The sequence below is a fragment of the Pelophylax lessonae genome, assembly GCF_965119305.1.
Source record: "Pelophylax lessonae genome assembly, chromosome: 2".
Lineage (NCBI taxonomy): Eukaryota > Metazoa > Chordata > Amphibia > Anura > Ranidae > Pelophylax > Pelophylax lessonae.
The window spans coordinates 320,254,228-320,281,018 of record NC_138769.1 but is presented as its reverse complement, the minus strand read 5'-3'; the positions used below and the strand labels follow the sequence as shown (position 1 = coordinate 320,281,018).

General features: G+C 45.0%; 1 protein-coding gene across 2 annotated transcripts in view; it reads right to left on the bottom strand.

Moving 5' to 3' along the window:
- The window catches only part of NUDC (nuclear distribution C, dynein complex regulator), a 58,141-nt gene extending 31,408 nt beyond the window's left edge, over positions 1-26,733 (bottom strand). The window contains exons 1-3 of one of the 2 annotated variants that reach the window (XM_082244700.1): positions 26,491-26,733; positions 11,287-11,364; positions 2,153-2,347 (exon numbers count right to left, since the gene is read on the bottom strand). In XM_082244700.1, coding sequence (XP_082100826.1) covers positions 2,153-2,347; positions 11,287-11,364; positions 26,491-26,577 — 360 coding nt within the window. In that variant the 5' untranslated portion in view covers positions 26,578-26,733. The remainder of the gene's footprint in view (positions 1-2,152; positions 2,348-11,286; positions 11,365-26,490) is intronic. The other variant, XM_082244699.1, reaches the window with a different exon arrangement.
- Positions 26,734-26,791: the final 58 nt, after the last annotated feature.

Sequence of the window (26,791 nt, the reverse complement as noted above, 5' to 3'; positions counted from 1 at the left end):
GGTATGTCTCTATCAGTTTTGCACATCGAGAGACTGAAATTTTTGCCCATTCCTCCTTGCAAAACAGCTCGAGCTCAGTGAGGTTGGATGGAGAGCGTTTGTGAACAGCAGTTTTCAGTTCTTTCCACAGATTCTCGACTGGATTCAGGTCTCGACTTTGACTTGGCCATTCTAACACCTGGATATGTTTATTTGTGAACCATTCCATTGTAGATTTTGCTTTATGTTTTGGATCATTGTCTTGTTGGAAGACAAATCTCCGTCCCAGTCTCAGGTCTTTTGCAGACTCCATCAGGTTTTCTTCCAGAATGGTCCTGTATTTGGCTCCATCCATCTTCCCATCAATTTTAACCATCTTCCCTGTCCCTGCTGAAGAAAAGCAGGCCCAAACCATGATGCTGCCACCACCATGTTTGACAGTGGGGATGGTGTGTTCAGGGTGATGAGCTGTGTTGATTTTACGCCAAACATAACGTTTTGCATTGTTGCCAAAAAGTTTGATTTCGGTTTCATCTGACCAGAGCACCTTCTTCCACATGTTTGGTGTGTCTTCCAGGTGGCTTGTGGCAAACTTTGAACGACACTTTTTATGGATATCTTTAAGAAATGGCTCTCTTCTTGCCACTCTTCCCTAAAGGCCAGATTTGTGCATTATACGACTGATTGTTGTCCTATGGACAGAGTCTCCCACCTCAGCTGTAGATCTCTGCAGTTCATCCAGAGTGATCATGGGCCTCTTGGCTGCATCTCTGATCAGTCTTCTCCTTGTATGAGCTGAAAGTTTAGAGGGACGGCCAGGTCTTCGTAGATTTGCAGTGGTCTGATACTCCTTCCATTTCAATATTATCGCTTGCACAGTGCTCCTTGGGATGTTTAAAGCTTGGGAAATCTTTTTGTATCCAAATCCGGCTTTAAACTTCTCCACAACAGTATCTCGGACCTGCCTGGTGTGTTCCTTGTTCTTCATGATGCTCTCTGCGCTTTAAACTGACCTCTGAGACTATCACAGTGCAGGTGCATTTATACGGAGACTTGATTACACACAGCTGGATTCTATTTATCATCATTAGTCATTTAGGTCAACATTGGATCATTCAGAGATCCTCACTTAAAGAGGAAGTAAAGTCGGAAAAAAAAAAAACGAGAAAAAAAAAGCCCTGTAAAGAGAAAGGCATAATGAGCTAGTATGCATCGCATACTAGCTCATTATGTAGTACTTACCTTAAAACGAAGCCCCCTCCGTGCTGCCACCTCAGCGACAGGACGGCGACATGTCCTGCCGTCCTGCTTCCGGGTTCGCGTCCTCCGGCCATCTGATTGGCCGGAGGCGCGATTACATCACTCCCGCGCCTGCGCGCGGGAGCCGCCGTTCACGGCACTGCGCTCTGGAGGAACGGCACGGGTGGCCGTTCCCTCAGAGCGCCTGCGCCGATGACGTCATCGGCAGTTTGCACTGTAAATATCTCCTAAACGGTGCAAGTTTGGGAGATATTTATAGCACCTATAGGTAAGCCTTAATATAAGCTTACCTATAGGTAAAAGTTATACAAGTGGGTTTACAACCTCTTTAACTTCTGGAGAGAGTTTGCTGCACTGAAAGTAAAGGGGCTGAATAATTTTGCACGCCCAATTTTTCAGTTTATTTGTTAACAAAGTTTGAAATATCCAATAAATTTCGTTCCACTTTGTGATTGTGTCCAACTTGTTGATTCTTCACAAAAAATTACAGTTTTATATCTTTATGTTTGAAGACTGAAATGTGGCAAAAGGTCGCAAAGTTCAAGGGGGCTGAATACTTTCGCAAGGCACTGTATCTCACATCCATCCATCAGATTTAACCCTTCATTGAAATACAAAATCTGATTTAGCAGGACAGCAAGAAAATAGAAAGAAGAAAAACAAAGAAGCCAACATTGGTAGCACAGTATAGGAAGGTGCAGTCAACCAGTAAAGACATTCCTGTAAATCGTACAGTTGTCTCCTATAAGGATGCATGTGTTCAATGTGCTCGAGATCCAGTGTTACTTTAATTTTTTACAGAAATCAGACAAAGTTGCCAGAAATTGTCACTGTTCCCCTAAATTGCAGATGCTACAAAATAGGCACCATACGTGGCTTTGATTTCCTTTACATTATTTCTACAGTTCCATACCTTATCAATTTCCTTTTGAAGTTTATCTGCTTCCTCATCAGTTAACTCTGTGATTCTTGGTTCCCCAGGCTCCATAGGCTTGTGCTTGGTAGCTTGCTCACGTTTTGCAGAATTTCGTTCTCGCTGCTCAGCCTCCTTCTGTTCCTTAACTGATTGGGCTAGTTTATTGTGGTGCTTGAAAGCATCACCGATTAGCTGGAATACAGAAGATAACAGTTTGTGGTTTATTCTTCTACTTAACCAATTCAAGACTGAACTGTTTACCCCCTTCCAATCCAGGCAATTTTTCATTTCTCAGCATGGTCACATTATGAATGCCAATTACTCTGTACACAAATTCATTTTGTATCATTTTTTTTTGCTCTATAAAAAAGGAAAAAAAGACATTTTTTTTGTAAAAAAAAAAAAAAAAAAAAGTGGGATTTTTGACTAGCCGTAAAATCCATTTCTCTGATGTTCATTGACGGACACAGCTCCTGATTCTTCTTAACCATGGAGTTATACTGCCCTTTACAGGAGTAAGACACTAGGCAGGAAATAGCTTGACTACACCTATGGGCAGTACCAGGGGGTATACACCTACACTCAGCTATAGGCACTCAGTTTTGTTACAAGCAAGGTCAGAAGAAAGTCAACTCCACAGAGGGGTGGGTGCTGTGTCCATCAATGAACATCAGAGAAATGGATTTTACGGTAAGTCAATCCCATTTTCTCTTTCGTTTATTGACGGACACAGCTCCTTATTCTCCTTAACCAATGGGACATCCCAAAGCAGTGTTAAACATGAGGTGTGGGAAAAACATCAGAAAAAAATATCCAAGGCTAATTATAGCTATAAATCGGGTAACATAGAGCTCTACCATAAACAACTAGAGCTCACCTGAAAAACAATACACCCTCAAAGAGGACCAGGTTCTCTAAACAGCCGCCTGCGAAACCTGAAGAAGCACCCGCAGATGCCAACACATCCACTTTAAAAAAAAACTTTTGTAAAAGTGTGCCCTGACAACCAGGTGGCCGCCTTGCAAACCTGTGTCACTGACACTTTATGACGGAAGCCCAGGAGGCACTAGGTGCCCTAATAGAGTGCGCCTTGACAGGGAAAGGAGAAACCTGACCCTAATGGAATAGGCCTAAACCACCGTCTGTCTGATCCATCTGGAAATGGTCGCAGAGGAAGCGGACAACCCTTTGTGAGGTCCGTCCGTGAGCACAATAGAGAGTCTGACTTCCTAAAAGACTCCGTGGCTGCCAGCTACACCCTAATTGCCCAGACCCCATCAAAGGCATGCAAGGCAATTTCCTTCAGATGTTTAGGCCTGGGACACAGGGAAGGCAACACCATGTCTTCAGTCAAATGAAAGTCAAAGACCACCTTAGGAAGGTATGACAGACAAGGACGAATCACCACCTCATACTTGTGAATAACCATGGAGGTGAACGACAGGATAACGCTGCCAGTTCCGACACCATGCACGCAGAGGTGAAATCCACCAAAAATGGCCACCTTAAATTAACTGAACCTGTCCAGAGGCATCTGACTCGGCAGCATGGCCTAGTAGGCCGCTGCCTAAAATTTTGTGGGTTCCCAGCTGCCTGGACGTGAGCTCCAGCGAAGCTGACCACCCAGGGAGGGCGAATGCTCAAACGGAAGGGCAGTGGCATCAGCCACCCTCATAGGAGCCGCCCCACATAGTTTCCGACCAGTAAGCCGCAGCCTAAATTTTTGACTGGATCCAGCCGCATGAGATGCGGACCCACAGATGCTAAACTATCCACTCCCCTAGCCCAACAGCCGCTGCAGGGAGCCCAGAGGACATCCCTTCACTAGTCATCAACCCCCAGGGTGGCAAGGAACTCTGCTCAACCCCCCCCCCCCCCCCGTTGTGCATCAGGAAAAACCCGGTCTGCAGCAACTCCAACATGCCCCCCTTTAGAGCATGTGGCAAAGGCCAGCTCATAACCTCACCTGGGGGGAAAGGGGCGAGTGACCACCGAAAGTTTACAGGGGCTGAGGGGAACCAGGGGGTCCCACCGTCCCAGGGAGGGGCCCACATCCACCCTAAAAACCTCCAGGAGTAGAGAGGGGGGGGGGAGAACAGCTACTTTCCATAACAGGAACAGAGTGGGCACCACTTCGGACAGACCACCACTTCGGAATGTGGGTGGCTGTCGGCCAGGAGGAAAGATTCGACTCAGACGGAGGCCAGGTTGTATGCACCCTCGTGAGACGTTTACCTTGTAGGTCAGCACCCGTCCAGTGGGACTATGTCGGGGCCAATCTAGCGCAGAGCTGAGGCCAGCGTGCGCTCGCTGGCCAGACTGGGAGGACCCTCTGGATCTGGATTATACAGTCTTGTAGCCCAATCCGGCATGTGATTGTAGAATCTCACAGGAACAGAACAAAAGACAGGAAAAAATTCCATTTAAAAAAGAGAAAAAAATATATAATTTAAAAAAAAAAAAAAAAAAAAAAAATCGCCAGGACCAGAGATCCCAGGAAGTAACTAGGTCCTTATTCCTGACTACGCAGAAAAAAAAACGAAGTGCCTATAGCTGAGAGTGGGTGTATACCTCCTGGGTCTGCCCATAGGCATAGTTAAGCTTTTTCCTGCCTAGTGTCCTACTCCTGTAGGGGCAGTATAACCCAATGGTTAAGAAAAATCAGGAGCTGTGTCCATCAATGAAAGAAAGAGAAAGGTTTTCTTGGTCTAGGTTATAAAACTATGCAAATAAATAATCTTTCTTCATAAATTTAGGCCAATGTATTCTGCTACATTTCTTTGGTGTATAAAAAAATATATATATATATTTAGTCTGTGTGAAAGTTATAGAGTCTACAAACTATGGTTTATACACTATAGTACCAAAAGTACTGGGATGCCTGCCTTTACACGCGCATGAACTTTAATGACATCCCAGTCTAATGCCTCGTACACACGTACCGATCGTCGGCCGAACGATCGGCCGTCTTTTGTCCAGGGCTGTCGTGTCTGTTGAAAACTGCAAAAGACTGCACACGAATTTTGTCGGCCAACAACAGCCGACTGCAGAAGTGATGTCATGTGATGGTTAACTTTCCGTGTGTTTTTTTCTTTTCTGAGCATGCCCAGTCTTGCAAATCTGCTGATTGTCGGCCGAATTCTGTACTGACTGGCAAACAATCGGCCGTTCTGGTGTTGGCCAACAAAAATTTTAATGCCTACACGACAGATTCTTTTCGGCCGAAAGTGCGCTGTCGGAAGCATCATACTAACAAGCCTACAATCGGCCGATCGGTCGTCGGCCGAATATTTACGGCCGACAATCGGTACGTGTGTACGAGGCATTAGTCTGTGGGGTTCAATATTGAGTTGGCCCAACCTTTGCAGCTATAACAGCTTCAACTCTTCTGGGAAGGCTGTCCACAAGGTTTAGGAGTGTGTCTATGGGAATGTTTGACCATTCTTTAAGAAGTGCATTTGTGAGGTCAGGCACTGATGTGGACAAGCAGGACTGGCTCGCAGTCTCTGCTCTGATTCATCCCAAAGGTGCGTGTTGAGGTGCAGGCCAGTCAAGTTCCTCCACCCCAAACTCGTTCAGCCATGTCTTTATGGACCTTGCTTTGCTCACCGGTGCACAGTCATGTAGGAACAGGAAGGGGCCATCCTCAAACGGTTTCCACAAAGATGGGAGCATGAAATTGTCCAAAATGTCTTGGTATGCTGATACCCTAAGAGTTCCCTTCACTGGAACTAAGGGGCCAAGCACAACCCCTGAAAAACAACCCCACACCATAATCCCCTCTCTACTAAATGATTTGGACCAGTGCACAAAGTAAGACATGGATGAGCGAGTTTGGGGTGGAGGAAATTTTATGGCCTGCACAGAGTCCTGACCTCAACCCAATAGAACAGGGATATGAAAACTGTGGCCCTTCAGCTGCTGCAAAACTAAAAGTCCCATCATGCCTCCACGTGTCATGCATGTGGCTGTAAGAGTCTTGCTATGCCCCATAGGACTTGTAGTGCTGCAACAACTGGAAGGCAAAAGTTTGCATATCTCTGCGATAGAACATCTTCGGGATGAATTAGAGCGGAGACTGCGAGCCAGGCCTTCTCGCCCACATCTGGGCCTGACCTCACAAATGCACTTCTGGAAGAATGGTCAAACATTCCCATAGATACACTCCTTCCCAGAAGAGTTGAAGCCATTATAGCTACAAAGGGTTGGCAAACTCAATATTGAACCCTATGGACTAAGACTGGGATGCCATTAAAGTTCATGTGCATGTAAACTTTTGGAAATCTAGTGTATATCTAATTTCTTGAACCCCTAAAATGCTATGGCAGTATAAATGCCCCCAAAATTACCTCTTTTTGGAAATTAGACAGTCCAAGGTATTTAGTTAGGAGGCATTGTGGGTGTGTTGTAGTTGTAATTTTAGTCACATTTTTTTGGAAAGTGAAGAAATTAAATAAATCCTCCCCGCCCAAAGTTATTTTAACAAGTTATTTCTCACAAACCGCAAAAGCATACACATTCGGGCTACTGCTTGCGAGTATGGGGATAACACGTGAGACTTTTTCACATGGAAAATTCAAAGAGCATAAATTGTGAATCTAGTTTCCCATCACATTTTTTGAGTCCCTGAAGTGCCAGAATGGGAGAAACGCCCACAAGAGGATCACATTGTGAAAAACAAACACCCCTAGGTATTTTCTGAAGGGCATAGTGAGTCTTTTGAAAAATTAAATTTTTTGCCACACAAAGTTGTCAGTTACTATGATATTTCTAACACACAGCATAGGCATACTTATGGGCCATACACACTATAAGATTTTCTGAAGACTTTTTCCTTTAGACTTACCAAACCATATAATATGAGGTCCAACCTAAACACTTTCAATTTGTATGCAATCAGGCAGGCCCTTGCACTACATAGAAAAGGTAAATCTGAAGGAAATCTAACCACAAAAGTTGGATAGTGTGTATCCAGCTTTAGTGTTTCACCTCAGAACACATTCTGCTAGACCACGTGTGAGACTTTTCATAGCTCAGCCACAGAAAGGCCCAAATTCAAAGGAGCACCTTCAGGCGTCCTAGAGGCATAAATTACATGTTTAATTTCCTTAATACATATCCCATTAATGGACTCTGTGACTGGTTGCACTATTAGGATCCATTCAGACATGAGGTGGGGGGGAGGGGGGACCTTGCAGTTGAGCTCTCCTGCATCAATACTTTTCCCTTCTAGCCATTTTAACACAATGGCTGAATGCACATGGATAGATCTTTAGAGATCACCGCACATGTGAACGTTGTCTTATGTTTCTGGGATTGGTGTGGTGGTGATTGGGTACACTGTGACTCTTTTCACTATTAGGGCTTATTCAAACATGATGTTGAGGGGCAGTAAAAACCTTACGGTTGAGCCAGGATTCTACCACCTTTTGAAATGCTCTCTCTTTAAAGGAGGCAGCAGCCATGAGTGTACACATGCCACAGCTGTGATGCTTTGCTTGGCAGCCATGGCAGGAATTATACTCCCTGTCACTTTTGGCAGGTGTAGCACCCGCCGATGGTGACCCATTCAAGTGAATGTGTGTGCTTGTGCAGAGTCTAAGGTTTTTAAACAGGCGATACACCATCTCCTCACCACCTGTCAAATGCTCTCTGAAGGGGAATCCAAACATGGATTGCTCTTCCGAAAGCACCCCACATGTGACAGGGTCTTATGGTGATACTAAGACTGGATGCACTGGTCTGGTGACATTTTACTGCTGTGGCAGTGATCTTGTGACACGGCTGGCTACACTGCCATACAGTGATATCAGAGCAGCCAGCCGTCACACATGATCACCACCATAGCACTACAATGTCACCTTAGTGACACTCTGGTAACTGCATGTATAAAAAAAAAAAAAAGCCCCCGCCTGCAACCTTTTGGGACACGTTCTAGGTCCCTGAATGCTGCGAGACCATTTACAAAAGGATAGTGGGCAGCCAGCTGTGAGGCTGCAAGGAATCATAGCTGGCTTCCCACAGTAAACACGCCGGTGCCAGGGATCTGAAGCCTGGCAAAGAACATGTTCAGGCGAGGACAGTGCTGGACCCCTAGACAGGTGATTGCCCTTTTAATTTTTTTCAAACAGGGTAAAGAACCACTTTAAGGTGTTAGTAAACCCAGGAGCCTGCATTCACTATATCTGGTCTCCCACAATACATAGAACATGGAAATGCAATTGTTTTAGTACATATAAACTGCTAAATAACTTTTCTCATCAGCAGTATATAGCAGCCCTGTGGCTTCTATAAGTGTCTGCTTAATCTTCTCCTCTGATCCTCTGTCTGGACAGCGCCGATTGGCCCTGTGCTGATCACATGCACTTTCCCATAAAAAAAATAAAAAAAACTCCAAGAATGCACACCAAACTGATCATGTGCAGCCTGACTCCTAATGCTCTGTTCTATCATGAGATGGGTTCGAGTCAGTTAAACAAGGGGAGGATCAGAGAGACAGTATCACACAGCCTTTATACACAATGCAGAGGATTAATCCCTTAGATTTTATAGTGAGTAGAACAAACATGCTTTACTGCATATACAGACTGATTTTACTTTTGTGGGTTTAGTAACACCTTAAGTACCACAATACCTACTGTTTAACCACACCTGCCCCTAGCCCCTAATGACTAGGCCATTTATTGCAGTACGGCACTGCGTTACTTTCACTGACAATTGCGTAAACGTGCGATGCTGTACCCAAATAAAATTAATGTTCTTTTTTTTTCCCCACAAACAGAGCTTTCTTTTAGTGGTATTTGATCACCTGTGCAATTTTTATTTTTTGAGCTATAAACAAAAAGAGAGCAACAATTCTGAAGAAAAAAAAAAAAAACACAATATTTTTTACTTTCTGCTATAATCCATTCCCAATAAAAAAAAAAAAAAAAAAAATTAAAATCCAATGTTGTCATCATTTTAGGCTAATATGTATTCCGTTACATATTTTTGGTTAAAAAAAATCCCAATAATTGTATATTGATTGGTTTGTGTAAAAGTGGAAAGATTTGTCATTTTATTTATTTTATATTTTTTTTACTAGTAAATGGCGGGGATCTGCGATTTTTAGCGGGACTGCGACATTGCAGCGCACAGATCGGACACCTAACAGACATTTTTGACACTTTTGGGGGGGGGGACCAGTGACATTACTACAGTAATTAGTGCTAAAAATATGCACTGTCACTACTAATGACACTGGCAAGGAAGGGGTTAACACCAGGGGCGATCAAAGGGTTAAATATGTCCCTAGGGGGTGCTATGTGGGGATGGGCTTGCTGAATGAACGCAGAGACCTGCGTTCCTAAATAAAAGGAACACAGGATCCCTGTGTTCATTACTGACAGAACAGCGCTCTGCTGTGTTTACAACAGCAGACCGTCATTCTGTCTCCATTAAGACCGATTGCGGGTGCCCGGCAGCGGTTGCATCTGCCTGACCCGCTGATTGGCTACCCCTGTGGCCAATCGGCGTGCGCGCCCCCCCACTAGTGGTTCACAGGAGAGAGCCGACCAGCCGCTGTAAAACTATGGCGTAGGGCTGAACGATAGTCGATATGATAATGACTATCGTTCTGCGGGCGTGGGCGATATTCATATCACCGAAGACGCGATATTTAGCATAGGCAGGGAGAAGTCGGGACTCGGGGGGAGGAGGAGGACTCACAGTGCTGGCAGCCGACACATCCATTTTGCTTTCGGCTGTGATCGGAACTCCGCCCCTCCACCCCGATGCAATCCAGCCCTCCCAGCTCTGCTTCTAGTCTCCAGCTGACCATTACTCCGCCCTGCTCTGCCCATTGTCTCTCCTGGCTGCATCGGAGGCGGGATCAGGCTGTAATGTATTGTAAATAGATTGGGACAATGGGCGGAGCAGGGCAGAGTAATGGTCGGCTGGAGACTAAGAGGCAGAGCTGGGAGGGCTGGATTGCATGGTGGCGGAGAGGCTGCAGAGCGCTACAGTGCAAAGCAGCAGGAGAGGGGGGGAGAGACGTCCGGAGCATGGCGGAGGAGCACCGGGGGATAAAGGCTGCTACCATAATACTGCTGGGACACTTCACTCAGCCCGCTTCCTCTACACTCCGGCTCCGACACAAGGCTCGGGGCTGTCCGGGCGGGAGAAGTTCTACAAGTGTGGCGGATCCCCTGGCGGAGAGCGGAGCTCTGCTCGCTGATCCCTCCTCCGGAGACTGTCCGGGAGAAATATCACGATGTATATCGTTAAAAACCAAATATCGCAATGTACTTTTTTCCCCCAATATCGTGCAGCCCTACGCTGGTCGGCAATGGTTTAAAGAGGAACTGCAGTCTGCCCACATAATTTGTTATAAAACATCTTTGCCATTCTGAAGCTTTCCTCGGACCACTTTGCATATTATTTTATATGTACTGTGATTCTGTACTTGCCAAACATGCTGCATAACTCTCCCTCCAAGTCTGGCTGCAGCCATTTTAACTAAGCTGAAGCTGCTGACTATTCACTTCCTGGAATTACACAGATACATACATACATGCACATAATATATATATATATATATATATATATATATATATATATATATATATATATATATAGACACATACACACACACATATATATATATATATATATATATATATACACACACAGTCACATTTTTCCTCATGGATCTTTGCAGTTTCCTGTTATCTCTGCCCTCATCCAGCCCCCTCCAGCTCTTTTTGGCTTTCCTTTGACTAATCTCTCCCTCCCTTGCTGATAAAATCTCAGGAGAGTTCGAGAGAGCTGTGCATGATGTCATTAGCCTAGGGCAGTGATGGCAAACCTTGGCACCCCGGAGGTTTTGGACCTATATTTCCCATGATGCTCCACTACACTGTAGAGTGCATAAGGATCATGGGAAATGTAGAGCCAAAACATCTGGGGTGCCAGGGTTCGCCATCACTGGCCTAGGCTAATGACCAGACAAGAAAGAGGAAGTGGGCTGTATAAGGCATTTACTGGCAGAAAAAAAATGTTTTACTATCCAAAGTTAAAAAACAACAAGGGCAGAAGATTTATTAGATGGAAAGATGAAAAATGGCTAAAGAGCAGCTTTAAAGTCCTCTTACCTTTTCAGCTGCTCCACCTTCACCTCCCACAAAGAAGTCCGTTTTTCTCCTTAGGAAACTGAAGAATGTATTTACAAGCTGTATAAGAGAAGAGAAATCTGTAAAATCGTATACACAAACATGCACTGGCATGACCAGCTTTTGTGGAATAAATTAGCTACAATACATTCAGTATACTACATTCTGAATCTTTGGTGGAAGAATAAAAATGTAACAGTTGAACAAATAAAAAGCTTTGTAACACAACAAACAGGTCATCTCAAAGTGAAACAAACAATAAGGAGTGTGATTGAGAGCCGGTTCACATAGGCGCGACCCGACTTTGCCGGGCGACCTGTGAAGTCAATGCAGGTCGCTCCAGGTCACCCCAAAGTAGTACAGGACCCTTTTTCTAAGTCGGAGCGACTTGTGTCGCTCCTATTAGAACGGGTCCTGTGCTAATCTATGGCAGGCGACCCACGACCTGACAAGTCGCCCCAGTGTGAACCGGCACATAATGTATGAAAGAAGAGCAGGCCTAGCTGCTAAGGCCTTGTTCACAGGGACATACTAAAAGCGTACACCCGTGCAGGGCCTTGTTTACCTGCACACGGATGCAGAGGTGTTCTATGCATCCCTGTGCAGGCAGTGCCACCAATGTAAATTGGGAGCATAGTCGGTGTCTGTGCAGCAATGGGACTGCCGGCATGAAACAACTGTGCCACCTCATGCAGGTAAACATAGCCCTCCACAGGCGTATGCCATTTCATGTTCTGGAAGTCCAAAAAAATTGTGACTCGTTATTATGGCAAATCAAAATTATTTAGATTTATACACAAAATCCAGAACCTTACTTAAGATGCCAGTGCCTGCACCCGAAGCCGAATGAAGAACCGCCTCAGGTGAGGACATCACTGGATCCCTGGACAGGTATGTGTCATTATTAGAAGTCAGCAGCTACAGTATTTGTGTCTGCTGACTCTATTTTTTGCGGGGAGCCTGGAGCTTTAACCAGAACATCAAAAAAAAAAAAAACAAAGACAAGGAAGATTCACTGCTCCAGGTGAATCAAGAAGCCTGATGATGTACAGGTGCAGGCCTCGGCTCGCCTCCGCAGACAATCAATATAGAAGAAATGGCTGCACTCCGGGTATCATTAAAATTCTGGTTTATTAACCACTTTACCACCGGAGGATTTTGCTGTCTTACGTCTGGGCCACTTTTTGCGATTCGGCGCTGTGCGACTAACTGACAATTGCGCGGTCATGCAACGCCATACCCAAACAAAATTTACGTCCTTTTTTTCCCACAAACAGAGCTTTCTTTTGGTGGTATTTGATCACCTGTGCGATTTTTACTTTTTGCGCTATAAACAAAAAAAAGAGCGTAAATTTTGAAAAAACAACAATATTTTTCACCTTTTATTATATGAAATTCCCCCCAAAAAAATGTAAAAATCAAAATTTTTTTAAATTTTTGGCCAATTTGTTTTCTGCTACCTATGTTTGGTAAAAAAATTCACAATAAGCGTATTTTGATTGGTTTGCGCAAAAGTTATTGCGTTTACTAACAAAGGGAAAGATTTCTGCCATTTTTGGTGTTTTTTTTAACGCGTAATGGCGCGATCTGCGGGACTGCGACATTGCGGCGGACAGATCGGACCCTTGACTGACATTTTTGACACTTTTGGGGGTACCAGTGACATTACTGCAGTAATCAGTGCTATACATATGCACTGTTACTGTAAAAATGACACTGGCAGGGAAGGGGTTAATGTATGCCTGGTGCTTACTGACGTGTGTGGGGGGAGGTGACTGTGTGACACAAGGACAGATCCAGGGTTCAGCTATGCTGAACCCTGCAATCTGACCCTGCCTGTCACTTGGGAGATCCGCCCGCTTGTGTTTACACAGGCGGGCGGATCTCCACACTAGATCCCAGACGATCGGGGATGAGCAGCGGCGATCGCCGCTGCTCCTCCCCTGGCCCGACTCCCGCTGTGACTGAATACAGCAGGAGCGATCCTCCGGCGGCGTGCGCGCGCGTCGCCGAGAAAGGGGAGTGTCTGACGACGTAGTACTACGTCGTCAGACGATAACGAGCCACTTTGCCGCAGTAGTACTACGGTACTCAGGCGGCAAGTGGTTAACTGAACATCCAAATGTGGCAAACAACAGGTAGACGCGTTTCACACACTAGCAAGTGTGCTTAAAAATTACTGTAATGATTAAGCACACTTGCTAGTGTGTGAAACGCGTCTACCTGTTTGCCACATTGGGATGTTCGGTTAATAAACCAAAATTTTGATGATACCTGGAGTGCAGCCATTTCTTTTATATTGATCTAAAAAAAAAAAAAACAAAGTACTAGGAAACTAGTATTTACACATTTTGTATATTACTACAAGTAGCAGATCTGGTTTGATTTGTTAAGCTGAACATGACTTCATTAGTATAAATTACGGCACATTTTAGGCCCTGTTCACACTTGAGCGTTTTTCAGGTTGCAAAACGCTCATCTCTAAAGTCTCAAAACACCCAACAAGCAAAATCCCATTCATTTCAATGGCCCCTGTTCAGATGAGCGTCTTGTCGCCTGAAGCTCAAAAAAGTACACAAGCTTCTTTTTTGGCAGATTACAAGCGTTTTTTTGTAAGATGTCAAGGCCTGCCTCCAAACACCTGCAAAAAATAGCCCAAAAAAAAAAAAAACGCCTGAAAATAGCCAAAAAAAAAAAAACGCCTGAAAAAAAAAAGCAAAGAAAAAGTGCCTGAACACGATACGCTCAGGTGTGAATGGATCCTTATGTCAAACCCATGACCTAAAAAGTACAGGAGCAGCAAGGTCTTTAGCAATGCTGCATCCAAAAATCTGGTTCTTGTGTTGTAATTTTACCATGATCTCGATGAATTACCTGTTGTAAGTGATGCACATCTTTCAAAGAGAACTATGGTATTTAAAGTAGTTGTAAACTATTTTCATATACCCACTGCAGTGACTATCCTCAGGTGATACACAGATAAAACAAATCCTTCTACATTAGTTGTACCTGTTTATCTGCAGTTTTTCTGTATCTTTTTAAAGCACTGAATTTATACACTACCGAGAGTTCAGAAGAAAAAAAAAAAAGGACAGAGAAGAGCTGAAGTTACACTCTGAAGAGCTCAGTGAGGAAAGCTCAGAGTTGATTGGAGGGGAGGGAAGGGGACACCCTCTTTCACACAGGAACAAAGCCAAGGCTGTCAATCTGCTGGAGCTCCCTCCCCTGTCACTATTTTTCTCTTGGTGTCAGGAAAACTTGTCAGAAGTGAGTCATGCTGATAGAGGAACAAAGCAGCACACAGAAACGACACACAGTGCTTTTATTGGAGACAAGTACTATAGAGGGATACGCTTTGTTCATATTTCATGTCTAAGGTTTACAACTGCTTTAAACAAAACTAACATACATATTTACCAAGGTGGATGCAGCATCGGTCTGATGCTGCATTTGTCCACCTGCCACCTCTAGACTGAGAATTGAGCAATCAAAGGCCGCTGACCGCTCAGTTCTCATTCTTCAGTGGACAAAAAACTGGCGATTCTCAGTTAACGCCTGAGAGTGTCGGGCTGTAGAGGAGGCGGGAGCAGCTGGCTCTGAGAGGCTGAGCCAGCTGCCAGTCAGGCATCTGGGTGGATCCCAACATTAAAGTCTGGATTTCTCCAAAGCCTGGACTGGCTGAGTGACATCAGCCAACAGCAGACTGCTGTCAGCTGAATACAAGTCACTGCAGCGCAAAACGAACTGTGCTCCTCTGATCCTTAGAAGTAGGACAAAAACAGCTCTGGCCCTACTTCTCCTTTTATTTTTAGATAGTGGTGTAATATGAATCACACTAATACAAAGGTGGAATGACATACAAGTACATGGCTAAATCAATTCTTTCTTTAACTACTTGCTGACCGCCAGCAGTACATGTACTGTGGCAGGTCGGCTCTGTCCCACAAAACCACGCAACTGGACATCTCTTCGTAGGAACGCAAATGGGGGCACGTGCCCCTTCGCCACAGGGGAAGCTGATCTGTGGGTCCGGCGGCCGCGATCGTTCTCCGTAGAGACAGAGTGGCGTCCTGTTGTAAACACGGCAGACCGCTATTCTGTCAGCAATGAACACAGGTCCCTGTGTTCATTCCATAAGTACATCCCCCACAAAGTTAGAAAGCACCCCCTGGGAACACATTTAACCCTTTGATCACCCCTGGTGTTAACCCCTTCCCTGCCAGTGTCATTATTACGGTAACAGTGCATATTTTTAGCACTGATTACAGTAGTGTCACTGGTCCCCCACAAAAGGGTAAAAAATGTCAGGTGTCCAATCTGTCTGCCGCAATCCCACTAAAAATTGCTGATTGCCACCATTACTAGTAAAAAAATAAAAAATAAATAAAAATGGCATAAATCTTTCCCCTAGTTTGTAGACACGATACCTTTTGCGCAAACCAATCAATATACACTTAATGGGGTATTTTTACCAAAATATGTAGCAGAATATAAACTGTAATAGTAGAAAGTGAAAAATATATTTTTTTTTTTTTCAGAATGGTTGCTCTTTTTTTTGTTTATAGTGCAAAAAAAATCAATAAATAATAAAAAAAAAAAAAAAAAAAAAAAAAAGAAAAAAAAAAAATCGCAGATGTGATCAAATACCACCAAAAGAAAGCTCTATTTGTGGGGAAAAAAGGACATCCATTTTATTTGGGCACAGCGTCGCACAACCGCAAAATTGTCAGTTAAAGTAACAGTGCCGAGTCACAAAAAATGGCCTGGTAATTAAATGCGGAAAAACCTTCCGGTCCAGAAGTGGTTAAAAGAGAAGTTTGGGGCTTTCCCTCCCCCCTGTATCATACAGATTATATAGATGTTTTGATCACTTTTATTGATGTAAACATCCCTTTTGACAGTAACAGGTACTCTTTATGGAAGGATCTAAACCCATGACCTAAAAAGTACAGGAGCAGCAAGGTGACGTCTTCAGAGGTCACCTCTGCAGACGTCACTACGCTCTGACGAAACGCGCGTCAGGTGGAACGCACGCCGTCAAACCCGGAAGCTAGCCTGGAACGCAAGCGCTCTCCACGCTACAGACATCCATCAGAGGGGTTGCACAGCGTCTTTTTTAATCTATACCAGTTTTTTGTCATCGATTTTATTCAATAAACGTGATTTAATGGTACTGCACTATCTGGAGCCTTCCTTCTTCTCCCTATAAACATTTCCGGAGGAACCGCACGGAATCCGCACACCCCATTTGGGGCACCCTGGCTGAGAGGAAGAGGAGCCCAGCAGCTGCCACTATCTAGACCTGGAGGGTCACTAAAGCTCTAATGGTCTCTTTGCCGTAAGGTAGTAGAGACCCACCTTATCTGGTGAGTTTACACCTTATCCCCAATATCTGCATGATCGGACATCTTGTCCTATTGGAGGAACCAGCACCAAGCACCAGCACTTTCTTCTTTCTTTATTTGGCTTTTTTGGAGTATCCACTAATGAGTCACCTATGAACTATTTTTTATCACTTTGCACTTTATTATTACAGTGAATTTTTGATTTTTGGACTTTATTTTGGCACATTAATTATTTATTATCCTATATATATATATATATATATATATATATATATATATATATATATATATATATATATATATATTATGTCTTAGGGGCTCAGCCCATTTTATGGTTTTAGAAATATTAGATTTTATATTAACTTCCTTAGTTTCCTGAATACATCAGCAAGCGCTATATTTTTCTCATTTAGGTGTCCTTTTATGAAACGGAGATGAGCAGTGATCCTGCTGATCACAGCTCATTTCCGATCATTCTCAGTTTATGAAACAGAAATGATCGCAGGAGAACATGTTCTCCACTGATCATCTCTTCACACAGGAATCTGTCATTGACAGACACAGAAATGGCCAGGCTATGAAGCTGCGATCCCCGCACTTCACTGGCGATCTGGGTCAGAATTCACACTCCCGGGTTCACCAGCCTGGAGCTTGTGAAGCGGGGAGTGAAGACAGAATCGGGTGAGAACTAAGGGGGGAAAAAGGAAGATTATTGACTTCCTTCTTCCTCGTTCAGACCCCCCAACACAGTAATCATGTCCCCCTGCCATATTTATGTATATATATACATGTATATATATATATATATACACACACATACATGTAGATATATATTTAATGTGTATATATATATATACAATGTATGTGTGTGTGTATTCAGTGTATATATATACATATTTATGTAAGGGGACTATTATTTATTAACCTCATGTACTCAGCAGTGATAATTTATCTCTGCTTGTTAAAGCGCGCGAGGGATTTTCATACTACTGTAATCTCGCTTTGTCTCACGAGATTACAGATGCTCCATTGACTTCTACACAGATCTCAGAGAAAACCGTTCTCCTCTGATCACCCTGGGCGAACTGAAGTTCTCCGATTCATAAAATGGGTGCCAGATGTGATCATTTTCCCCGGAGAACTGTAGAGAAGCCAACGGAGAAAAAAATTCACCCGTTCATAAAAGGACACCTGTGTTTGGGAATTCCTACTTACTTCTAGTATGTGTCCGCTGTACCATGTATAAGAAAGTCTCCAGTTCTCCTTCTGTTTCCTTTGTGTGAAATCTATGCAAAAATATTTTGCCTTTCATTTCTATTTTAAACTGAATGGGTCCTTTCACACGGCCGCTCCGTGTGTCCGCAAATCATCCTATTTTTTTGCGGATGATTTGCGGACATAATGTAAGTCAATGGCATTGCGGATGTCAGCGGAATACCATCCGCGGACATCCGATTTTCCTTCCTTTCAGTTCTGTTCCGTTTTTTGGAACGGAACAGAACCCTATTTTTTCATCCGTTCAAAAAATGGAAAGGAAGGAAAATCGGATGTCAGCAGTGTCATCCGCTGACATCCGCAATGCCATAGACTTACATTAGGTCCGCATATCATCCGCAAACGGATGGGATGATATGAGGACACACACATGATGAAATTTGTGTCATCCGCTCCGTGAAAAAAAAAAAAAAAAGCACCAGAGCGGAGAAGAAATCCGGAGCGGCCGTGTGAAAGAAGCCAATGGGTTGTTTTACAAGCTGATCGTTTACAATCACTTTAAGGGAATTCCTTGGGGACCCCAAAATCACCAGAACTAGTGTCCCCATTTGAAGATTTCCCCTTTATTACTTTTCTGGGGCCAACCCAACATTTGGGATTTTCTTTTACTTTCACTTTTAATATAATGGTAAACAGGACAAATAGAGAGGGTGAATCTCCCTAATGTGGGGACACAGAGAGTGATAAAAACTGACAGGTGATCTAATCCCTCTCCACTCCAAAACGAATAAAGCATTTTGATTTTAGTAATACTTTAACCACTTCAGCTCCGGAAGGTTTTACCCCCTTAACCACTTAAGCCCCGGAGGATTTTCCTATTTAAAGACCAGGGCCTATTTTGCGAATTCGGCACTGCGTGACTTTAACGGACAATTGCGCGGTCGTGCGATGCTGTACCCAAATGAAATTGACGTCCTTTTTTTCCCCACAGAGCTTTCTTTTGGTGGTATTTGATCACCTGTGTGATTTTTATTTTTTGCGCTATAAACAAAAAAGAGCTACAATTTTGAAAAATAACAATATTTTTCACGTTTTTATATGAAATTCCCCCCCCCCCCCAAAAAAAATGTAAAAAATTTTTAACATTTTAGGCCAATTTGTTCTCTGCAGTTACATCAGGGAGAATGACAGACGGCTGTGTTTACATCAGCCGCCTGCCTTTCTCCCTCTCCAGCGGGAGATCGCGAATGACCGGCGGACATCCGAGCCGCCGTGCAGGAGCGTGCCTACGGCGGCGCGCTTTTGCCCCCTGCAGGCTCCTGGGTGAGCGACGTAGTACTATGTCGATTTGCCCAGGAGGGGCTGACTGCTGCAGTAAATATACTGTGGGCAGTCAGCAAGCGGTTAATGACCAGGCCATTTTTTGTAATTCGGCACTGCGTTACTTTAACAAAAAATTGAGCGGTCGTGCGACGCTTTACCCAAATGAAATGAACGTCCTTTTTTCCCCACAAATAGAGCTTTCTTTTATTGGTATTTGATCACCTCTGCGGTTTCTGGATTTTGCGCTATAAACAAAAAAGCGACAATTTTCTACTATAAAACTGTCCCAATAAAAAAAAAAAATCTATTTTTTTTTTTTTTATCAGTTTTAGGCCAATTTGTTTTCTGCTGCATATTTTTGGTAAAAAAAATCCCAAAAAGCGTATTTTAATTTTTTTGCGCAAAAGTTATAGCGTTTAAACTACGAGATAGATTTTTTGACTTTTTTTTTTTTTATTAGTAACGGCAGCGATCTTTAGCGGGACTGTGACATTGCGGCAGACAGACATTTTTGACACTTTTTGGGGACCAGGGACATTAATACAGTAATCAGTGCTAAATAATATGCCGTTACTGTATATATATATATATATATATATATATATATATATATATATATATATACACACACACACACACACCACTGGCAGGGAAGGGGTTAATGTATGCCTAACTGTGCTTACTCACTGTGGGGGAAGAGGCAGGCACAGAGAGATCTGGGGTTTCAGCTTAGCTGAAACTCCTGATCTCTCTGTGCCTATGACACAGAAGACCCACCTGCTTTGTTTACATAAGCAGGCGGGTCTTCTGTCAGTTTCTCTGATGATTGTGGGAGGCCGGCGGCAATCCCCACCGCTCCTCCCACGGCTCGCTGGAGGCACGAGACTGCGTGCAAAAAAACATGTAGATCTACGCGATATTGCACAGCCAAGCCGCCCTGCTGCAGTATATCTGTGTAGGGCGGTCGGCAACTGGTTAAATTTTGTGACATGTAATCACTATGCCCTGTGAGTAGGCACTGCTGTGTCACATTTCACAGAATCTTCCTTTTGACCTACAGGAGGTGCTGAGAGGAAGAGTTTCAGGAGGCGGAGTCAGGAATCACTGCTTGCAGGCAGCAAGCTACCATGGGATATGGAAAGTAAGGAAATAAATGGAAAGTAAACAGCAGAGGAGAATCTGGAAAGCATGCAGGAAGTTCTGGTAAGAAGGCCAGCACAGGCAAAACTCACATTAAAGCCCCATTTACACTTTGTGTAGCGGGAACGCGCATGTCCGCTCACAACTTTTTGTGGGGTGATGCACACACCTTTCTGCGTATCACGCACAGGGCAGTCCTATGCATGTTTGCCACACAAAACATACCTTCCCAACTTTCTGAGATGGGAATAAGGGACACCTATTAGCAAATGTAGGCATGGGACACCCCCCATGCCACGTCCTCCTAAAGGAGAATTATATGAAAAAGGAATAAATTATAGGGTAGACCCAGAAGTGCTTTTTCATTTTCTTACAACTACTATTCCTTTATATTGTCTTTTGAAATTTACAGGTACAGCAATTTAGAAAATGGATGAAAGGTTAAGCCCTGTAAAACACTTTTTTAAATATAAATAGTGCATTTTATATGCAACCATATACACAATATTGTCAAAAGTATTGGGATGCCTGCCTTTACACGCACATGAACTTTAATGGCATCCCAGGCTTAAGGCCCGTACACACGAGTCGAAATTCGGCCGGGAATTTTCGTCCGACTACCGATCTGTCGATTTTCGGCTTGTTAGTATGATGCTTCCGACAACAGACTCCGACTTTTCGGCCGAAAAAAATCTGGTGTGCAGGCTATAAAACTTTTGTCCTCCGTCAAAACACGGCCGATTTTCGTGCAGTCAGTACAGATTTCAACAGGGAAAAATCTTATGAGCAAGACTGGGCATGCTCAGAGAAGAAAGAACACAAAGAAAGCAAACCAACACATGACATCACTTCTGAAGTAGAATTTTGTCGGGCGGTAAAATTCGCGTGCAGTCTAGAGTAGGGCTGGGCGATAAAACGATACCGATATGTATCGCGATAGTGACATTTTCGATAGCAATAAAAGACTTTGAACGATAAAACGAAAAGTCCGCTCCGACGGGTTTAAGCTTTAAAAATGGCGCTGCCCGTCGCATACATGTCACCGCGCGCGCACCGCCGCCGCTCGGGAGAGGTCGGGAATAGCCGAAATTACACGAGCGGTGGCGGCGCGTGCGCAATGACGTGGCGGCACCATTTTTAAAATGAAGGCGCCTCTGGAACAGGTAAGTGAAACAGCTTCACTACCTGCCATTATGCAGGGCTGCAGGCACACTACAAGGGATGCAGTGCTGCGGGCATGGTCTACCTGTACCATGCCCACAGCACTGCATCTCCTGTAGTAAGCCCACAACCCCGGATCCTCTTGTACCCTGCATTCTCCTGCACCATGCCAGTACCGTGCATTCTCCTGCACCATGCCAGTACCCTGCATTCTCCTGCACCATGCCAGTGCCCTGCATTCTCCTGCACCATGCCAGTGCCCTGCATTCTCCTGCACCATGCCAGTGCCCTGCATTCTCCTGCACCATGCCAGTGCCCTGCATTCTCCTGCACCATGCCAGTGCCCTGCATTCTCCTGCACCATGCCAGTGCCCTGCATTCTCCTGCACCATGCCAGTCACCCTGCATTCTCCTGTACCATGCCCGCCGCCCTGCATTCTCACCCTAGGGTCCTTATTTTAAATGGGTAATAAAAAATATCAATAATTATCGATATTGACCGATATGAAACACTGATATCGTGATACAGTTTTCAGCCATATCGCCCAGCCCTAGTCTAGAGCACATATCAACCAACAGACACCACTCTGGACAAAAAATGGACGACCGGTCGGCGGAAATTCGTTGCGTGTGTACTAGGCTTTAGTTAGTAGGGTTCAGTATTGAGTTGGCCCAACCTTTGCAGCTATAACAGCTTCAGCTCTTCTGGGAAGGCTGTCCACAAGGTTTAAGAGTGTGCCTATGGGAATGTTTGACCATTCTTCCAGAAGCACATTTGTGAGGTCAGGCACTGATGTTGGAAGAGAAGACCTGGCTAGCAGTCTCACCTCTAATTCACTCCAAAGGTGTTCTTTCGGGTTGTCAGGACTATGAGCAGGCCAGTCAAGTCCCTCCACCACAAACTTGCTCATCCATGTCCTTATGGACCTTGCTTTGTGCACTGATGCACAGTAATGTTGGAATAAGAAGGGGCCATCCCCAAATTGTTCCCACAAAGCTGGGATCATGAAATTGTCCAAAATGTCTTGATATGCTGACGCCTTAAGGGTTCCCTTCACCGGAACTAAGGGGCCAAGCCCAGCCCCTGAAAAACAACCCCACACCATAACCCCCCCCAATCGAATGATTTGGACCAGTGCACAAAGCAAGGTCCATAGACATGTGAATGCCTCGGGGGGGGGGGGGGCATCAGGAAGGAATTAGTTTTCCCCTGCTGCAGCAAATTGGATCATGATTTGCTGGAGTTTTTCACCTTCCTCTGGATCAACTGTGGGTATAGGATTGTGTATATGGGTTTGTATGATTTTTGTTTTGCCTTTTTCAACCAAACTACACTGCTCAAAAAATGTAAATGGAAAGGAAAATAAAGGATGCCACATCGTTTGATAGAAATTAAAATTATCAACTTAGAGGGCTGAATTCAAAGACACCCCAAAATCAAAGTGGAAAAAAATGCTGCAGCAGACTAGTCCATTTTGGTGAAATGTAATTCATTGCAGCAATTAAAAATGGTACTCAGTAGTTTGTATGGCCCCCACGTGGTTGTATGCATGCCTGACAAAGTTGGAGCATGCTCCTAATGAGACAATGGATGGTGCCCTGGGGTGTTTTCTCCCAGATCTGAACCAGGGCACCACTGAGCTCCTGAACAGCCTGAGGTGCAACCTGGTGGCATCAGATGGACCAAAACATAATGCAGGGTTCGAACACATTTTAACCAATAAAATTCCATGGCTTCAAGTAAATATTCATGACCTAATGTTTCATGAAATGTCTATGTATACATGTTAATAAGAAGAATCCATGTTACACCCATTTCCCTGGCATTGCTACACACTAACATTAGCTGAAACTGCGTTACCCCCATAAACTGTAAAAAGGGTTACCACACGCAGAGAACATCACGTGACAGATCGCGCAAAAGATAACTATTGTAATTTAACCAATATTATCAACTACATTTGAATATACTGGAGGAAGAAGAGGATTTGATGAGCGCTCTTGCTTGGGGATAAGACTTCAGTTCAGCCAGTCATGATGGATAAGGTGCAGCCGGACTGGTATGGATGGTACAAATGCGGATCACGCATGCTCCGAAACCGGTTACCCCTCCCCCCACCACATCATCACGTTTGTGCGGCCCTCCAGCAAGGTATGCGCTTCACCACTGCCTGATTGGTTCTCCCCTAGTGTCCACTCCCGGCTGCTGGCCAGCCTCAGGGACGGAAACACCGCAGACCCGGAAAGGACGCTGATCTATGAAGATAGACGCTTACACCTCCATGTAATTTCTTAACATGTGTCGATAAAATTATTTACATCTGCTACACTGAGTTGCGCCTTTCTCTCAAATTTCCATGACTTTTCCAAACCTTTGTGGGTTAAAATTATTTTCCAAAACTTATCCAGGCCTGGAGATTGCCATTTTAAAATTCCATAACTTTTCCAGGTTTTTCATGACCGTATGAACCCTGATAATGTCTCAGATTTGTTCTATTAGATTTAGGTCTGGACGAGCGTGAGGGCCATTCATTGGGGTCAATTTCTTCACCCTTCAAGGACTGGCTGCATACTCTCGCCATATGAGGCCGGAATTGTCGTGCACCAGGAGGAACCCAGGACCCACTGCACCAGCGTAGGGTCTGACAATGGGTCCAAGGATTTCAACTCCAAACCCAATGGTAGTCATGGTGCCATTGTCTAGCCTGTAGAGGTCTGTGCATCCCCCCCCATGGATATACCTTCCCAGACCATCACCGACCCACTACCAAACCAGTCATGCGGAATGATGTTACAGGCAGCATAACGTTCTCCACGGCTTCTCCAGACCCTTCATGTCTGTCACATGTGCTCAGGGTGAACCTGCTCTCATTTGTGAAAAGCACAGACTGGCCTGCGCAGAGTCCTAACCTCAACCCGATAACACCTTTGGGATGAATTAGAGCGGAGACTGTGAGCCAGGCCTTCTTGTCCAACATCAGTGCCTAATCTCACAAATGTGCTTATGGAAGAATGGTCAAACATTCCCATAGACACACTCCTAAACCTTGTGGACAGCCTTCCCAGAAGAGTTAAAGCTGTTATGGCTGCAAAGGGTGAGCCAACTCAATATTGAACCCTATGGACTAAGTTCATGTACGTATAAATGCAGCCGTCCCAATACTTTTGACAAAATAATGTCGATCAAACCTGAAGTGACAAATGAGAAAAGAGGGACTTCGTTGCAAATCAAGGACAGTCCCTCAAAATCAGGGACAGTTGAGAGCTATGCACAAAAGAAGCTTCTGCAACTCTCTGCTCAATTTACTTACAGGAAAATTGCATCAGGGTTGGGGTACTATTAAGAATAAACAGCACCTGAATGTGCGTCTCGCCACGGTTTGGAATCACGCCAATTCTACCTGTGATTGATAATTGCTACATGTGAATGGGGCCTAAAAGTGATTTTTCAAGTAAGTTTCTATTGAATGGTAAAAATCTCTATCGTTATTGCAATTCTGTCACCATGGATGTCTTTAAGAGGACGTAAAGTCGCTTTTATTTTTTTTCTTACCTGGAAAGTAAAGGCATAATGTGCTAGCATGCATCACATACTAGCACATTATGTGACACTTACCTCCAAACTAAGCCCTCGTTGGCTGCATCCATCGTCGCCAGTCTTCCTCCCAAGTCCACGGACTCAGGCTGTGCTACTGGCCGGAGACACGTTCCTGTCCATCCCGCGCATGCGCACGGTAGCCGCTGGTCACAGTACAGGGCTCTGAAGAAACGGCACGGGTGGCCGTTCCTTCAGAGGTCTTTCTTCTTAGTCCGCAGACTCAGGCTGTGCTACTGGCCGGAGCCACGTGACGTCTATCCCATGCATGTGCACAGGAGCCTCCGGTCACAGCACAGGGCTCTGAAGAAATGGCACGGGCAGCCATTCCTTCGGAGGTCTTTCTTCCGGGTCCACAGACTCAGGCTGTGCTACTGGCTGGAGGCGTGTGATGTCACTCCCACGCATGTGCGCGGGAAACGCTGGTCACGGCACAGGGCTCTGAAGTAAAGGCATGGGCGGCCGTTCCTTCAGGGGTTTTTCCTTCCGGGTCCGCAGACTCAGGCTGTGCTACTGGCTGGAGCCATGTGACGTCTTTCCCGCGCATGTGCACAGGAAACGCTGGTCACGGTGTTGTGTCGGATAATGCCTTCTGTCAGATAGTGCATCCGACGGACTGATGTCACTCCAGCTGACTGCTCCGACCAGCTGTGCTGGCGGTGACGACACTGGCATGCGCAGTTTGTCGGATGCACTATCCGATGGTAGATAGAGAGCGGAGGAGGGGAGAGAATCTATTGTCAGATTCTGCCTCGCTCTCTGCACATCTATCGGGATGGATCGGATTACAGTGCAGTGTATTCTTATGTGAGAAATGGCGGGAATATTGTCTGATAGAGAACACAATATTCCAGCCATTGCACACATAAGAATACACTGCACTGTAATCCGATCCATACCGATAGATGTGCAGAGAGCGAGGCAGAATCGAACAATAGATTCTCTCCCTTCCTCCGCTCTCTATGGGCGCGCATGCACAGATCGTGACTATTCTTCCCGCAGCCTTCCGCCGAAGAGTGCATCCGACGGACTGCGCATGCGCAATAATGACGTCAACCCAAGCTGAGCGGAGCAGTCAGCTGGAGTGACGTCATTTAGCCGCGCATGCGCAGTCCGTCGGATGCACTATCAGACGGAAGTCATTATCCGACGTGACACCGGCACAGGGCTCGGAAGAAAACAGCATGAGTGGCCATTCCTTCAAAGCGCATGCGCCAATAATGTCATCGGTGCAGTATAAATAAATATCTCCAAAACCGTGCACGTTTAGGAGATATTTACAGTACCTATAGGTAGAAACATTAGACAGGGTTTTACATACTGCAGCAGTGGATCAATGAGTTTATTGAGCTCTATGAGGCAAGGCGTCTGCCAGTGAGAGGAGTGCAGAATGTAGACAGCGCTCACCTCCTGCACGCCGCCCTCGTGTTGCTGAGCCATAGCCAGTAACATAGCGTCAAATCGCTCGTCATCCGCACACCCGCTCGCCGCCATCCTGTTCAGTCCAACACACGCTGTACAGCTTCCGCGAACCCCCAACACGCCCCTCCTACCACCAGCCTAACCAATGGCTGCTGCCACTTTACTACGCTATAGCCGTTGCTACAGTTACCCAACGGCGCGCTAGAAGCACAACCGGAAGTGTCGTTCCTATTACTCTATGGTCCGAAGTAAACGGTGATTGGCTAACAGCTGCCGCTGATGGGAA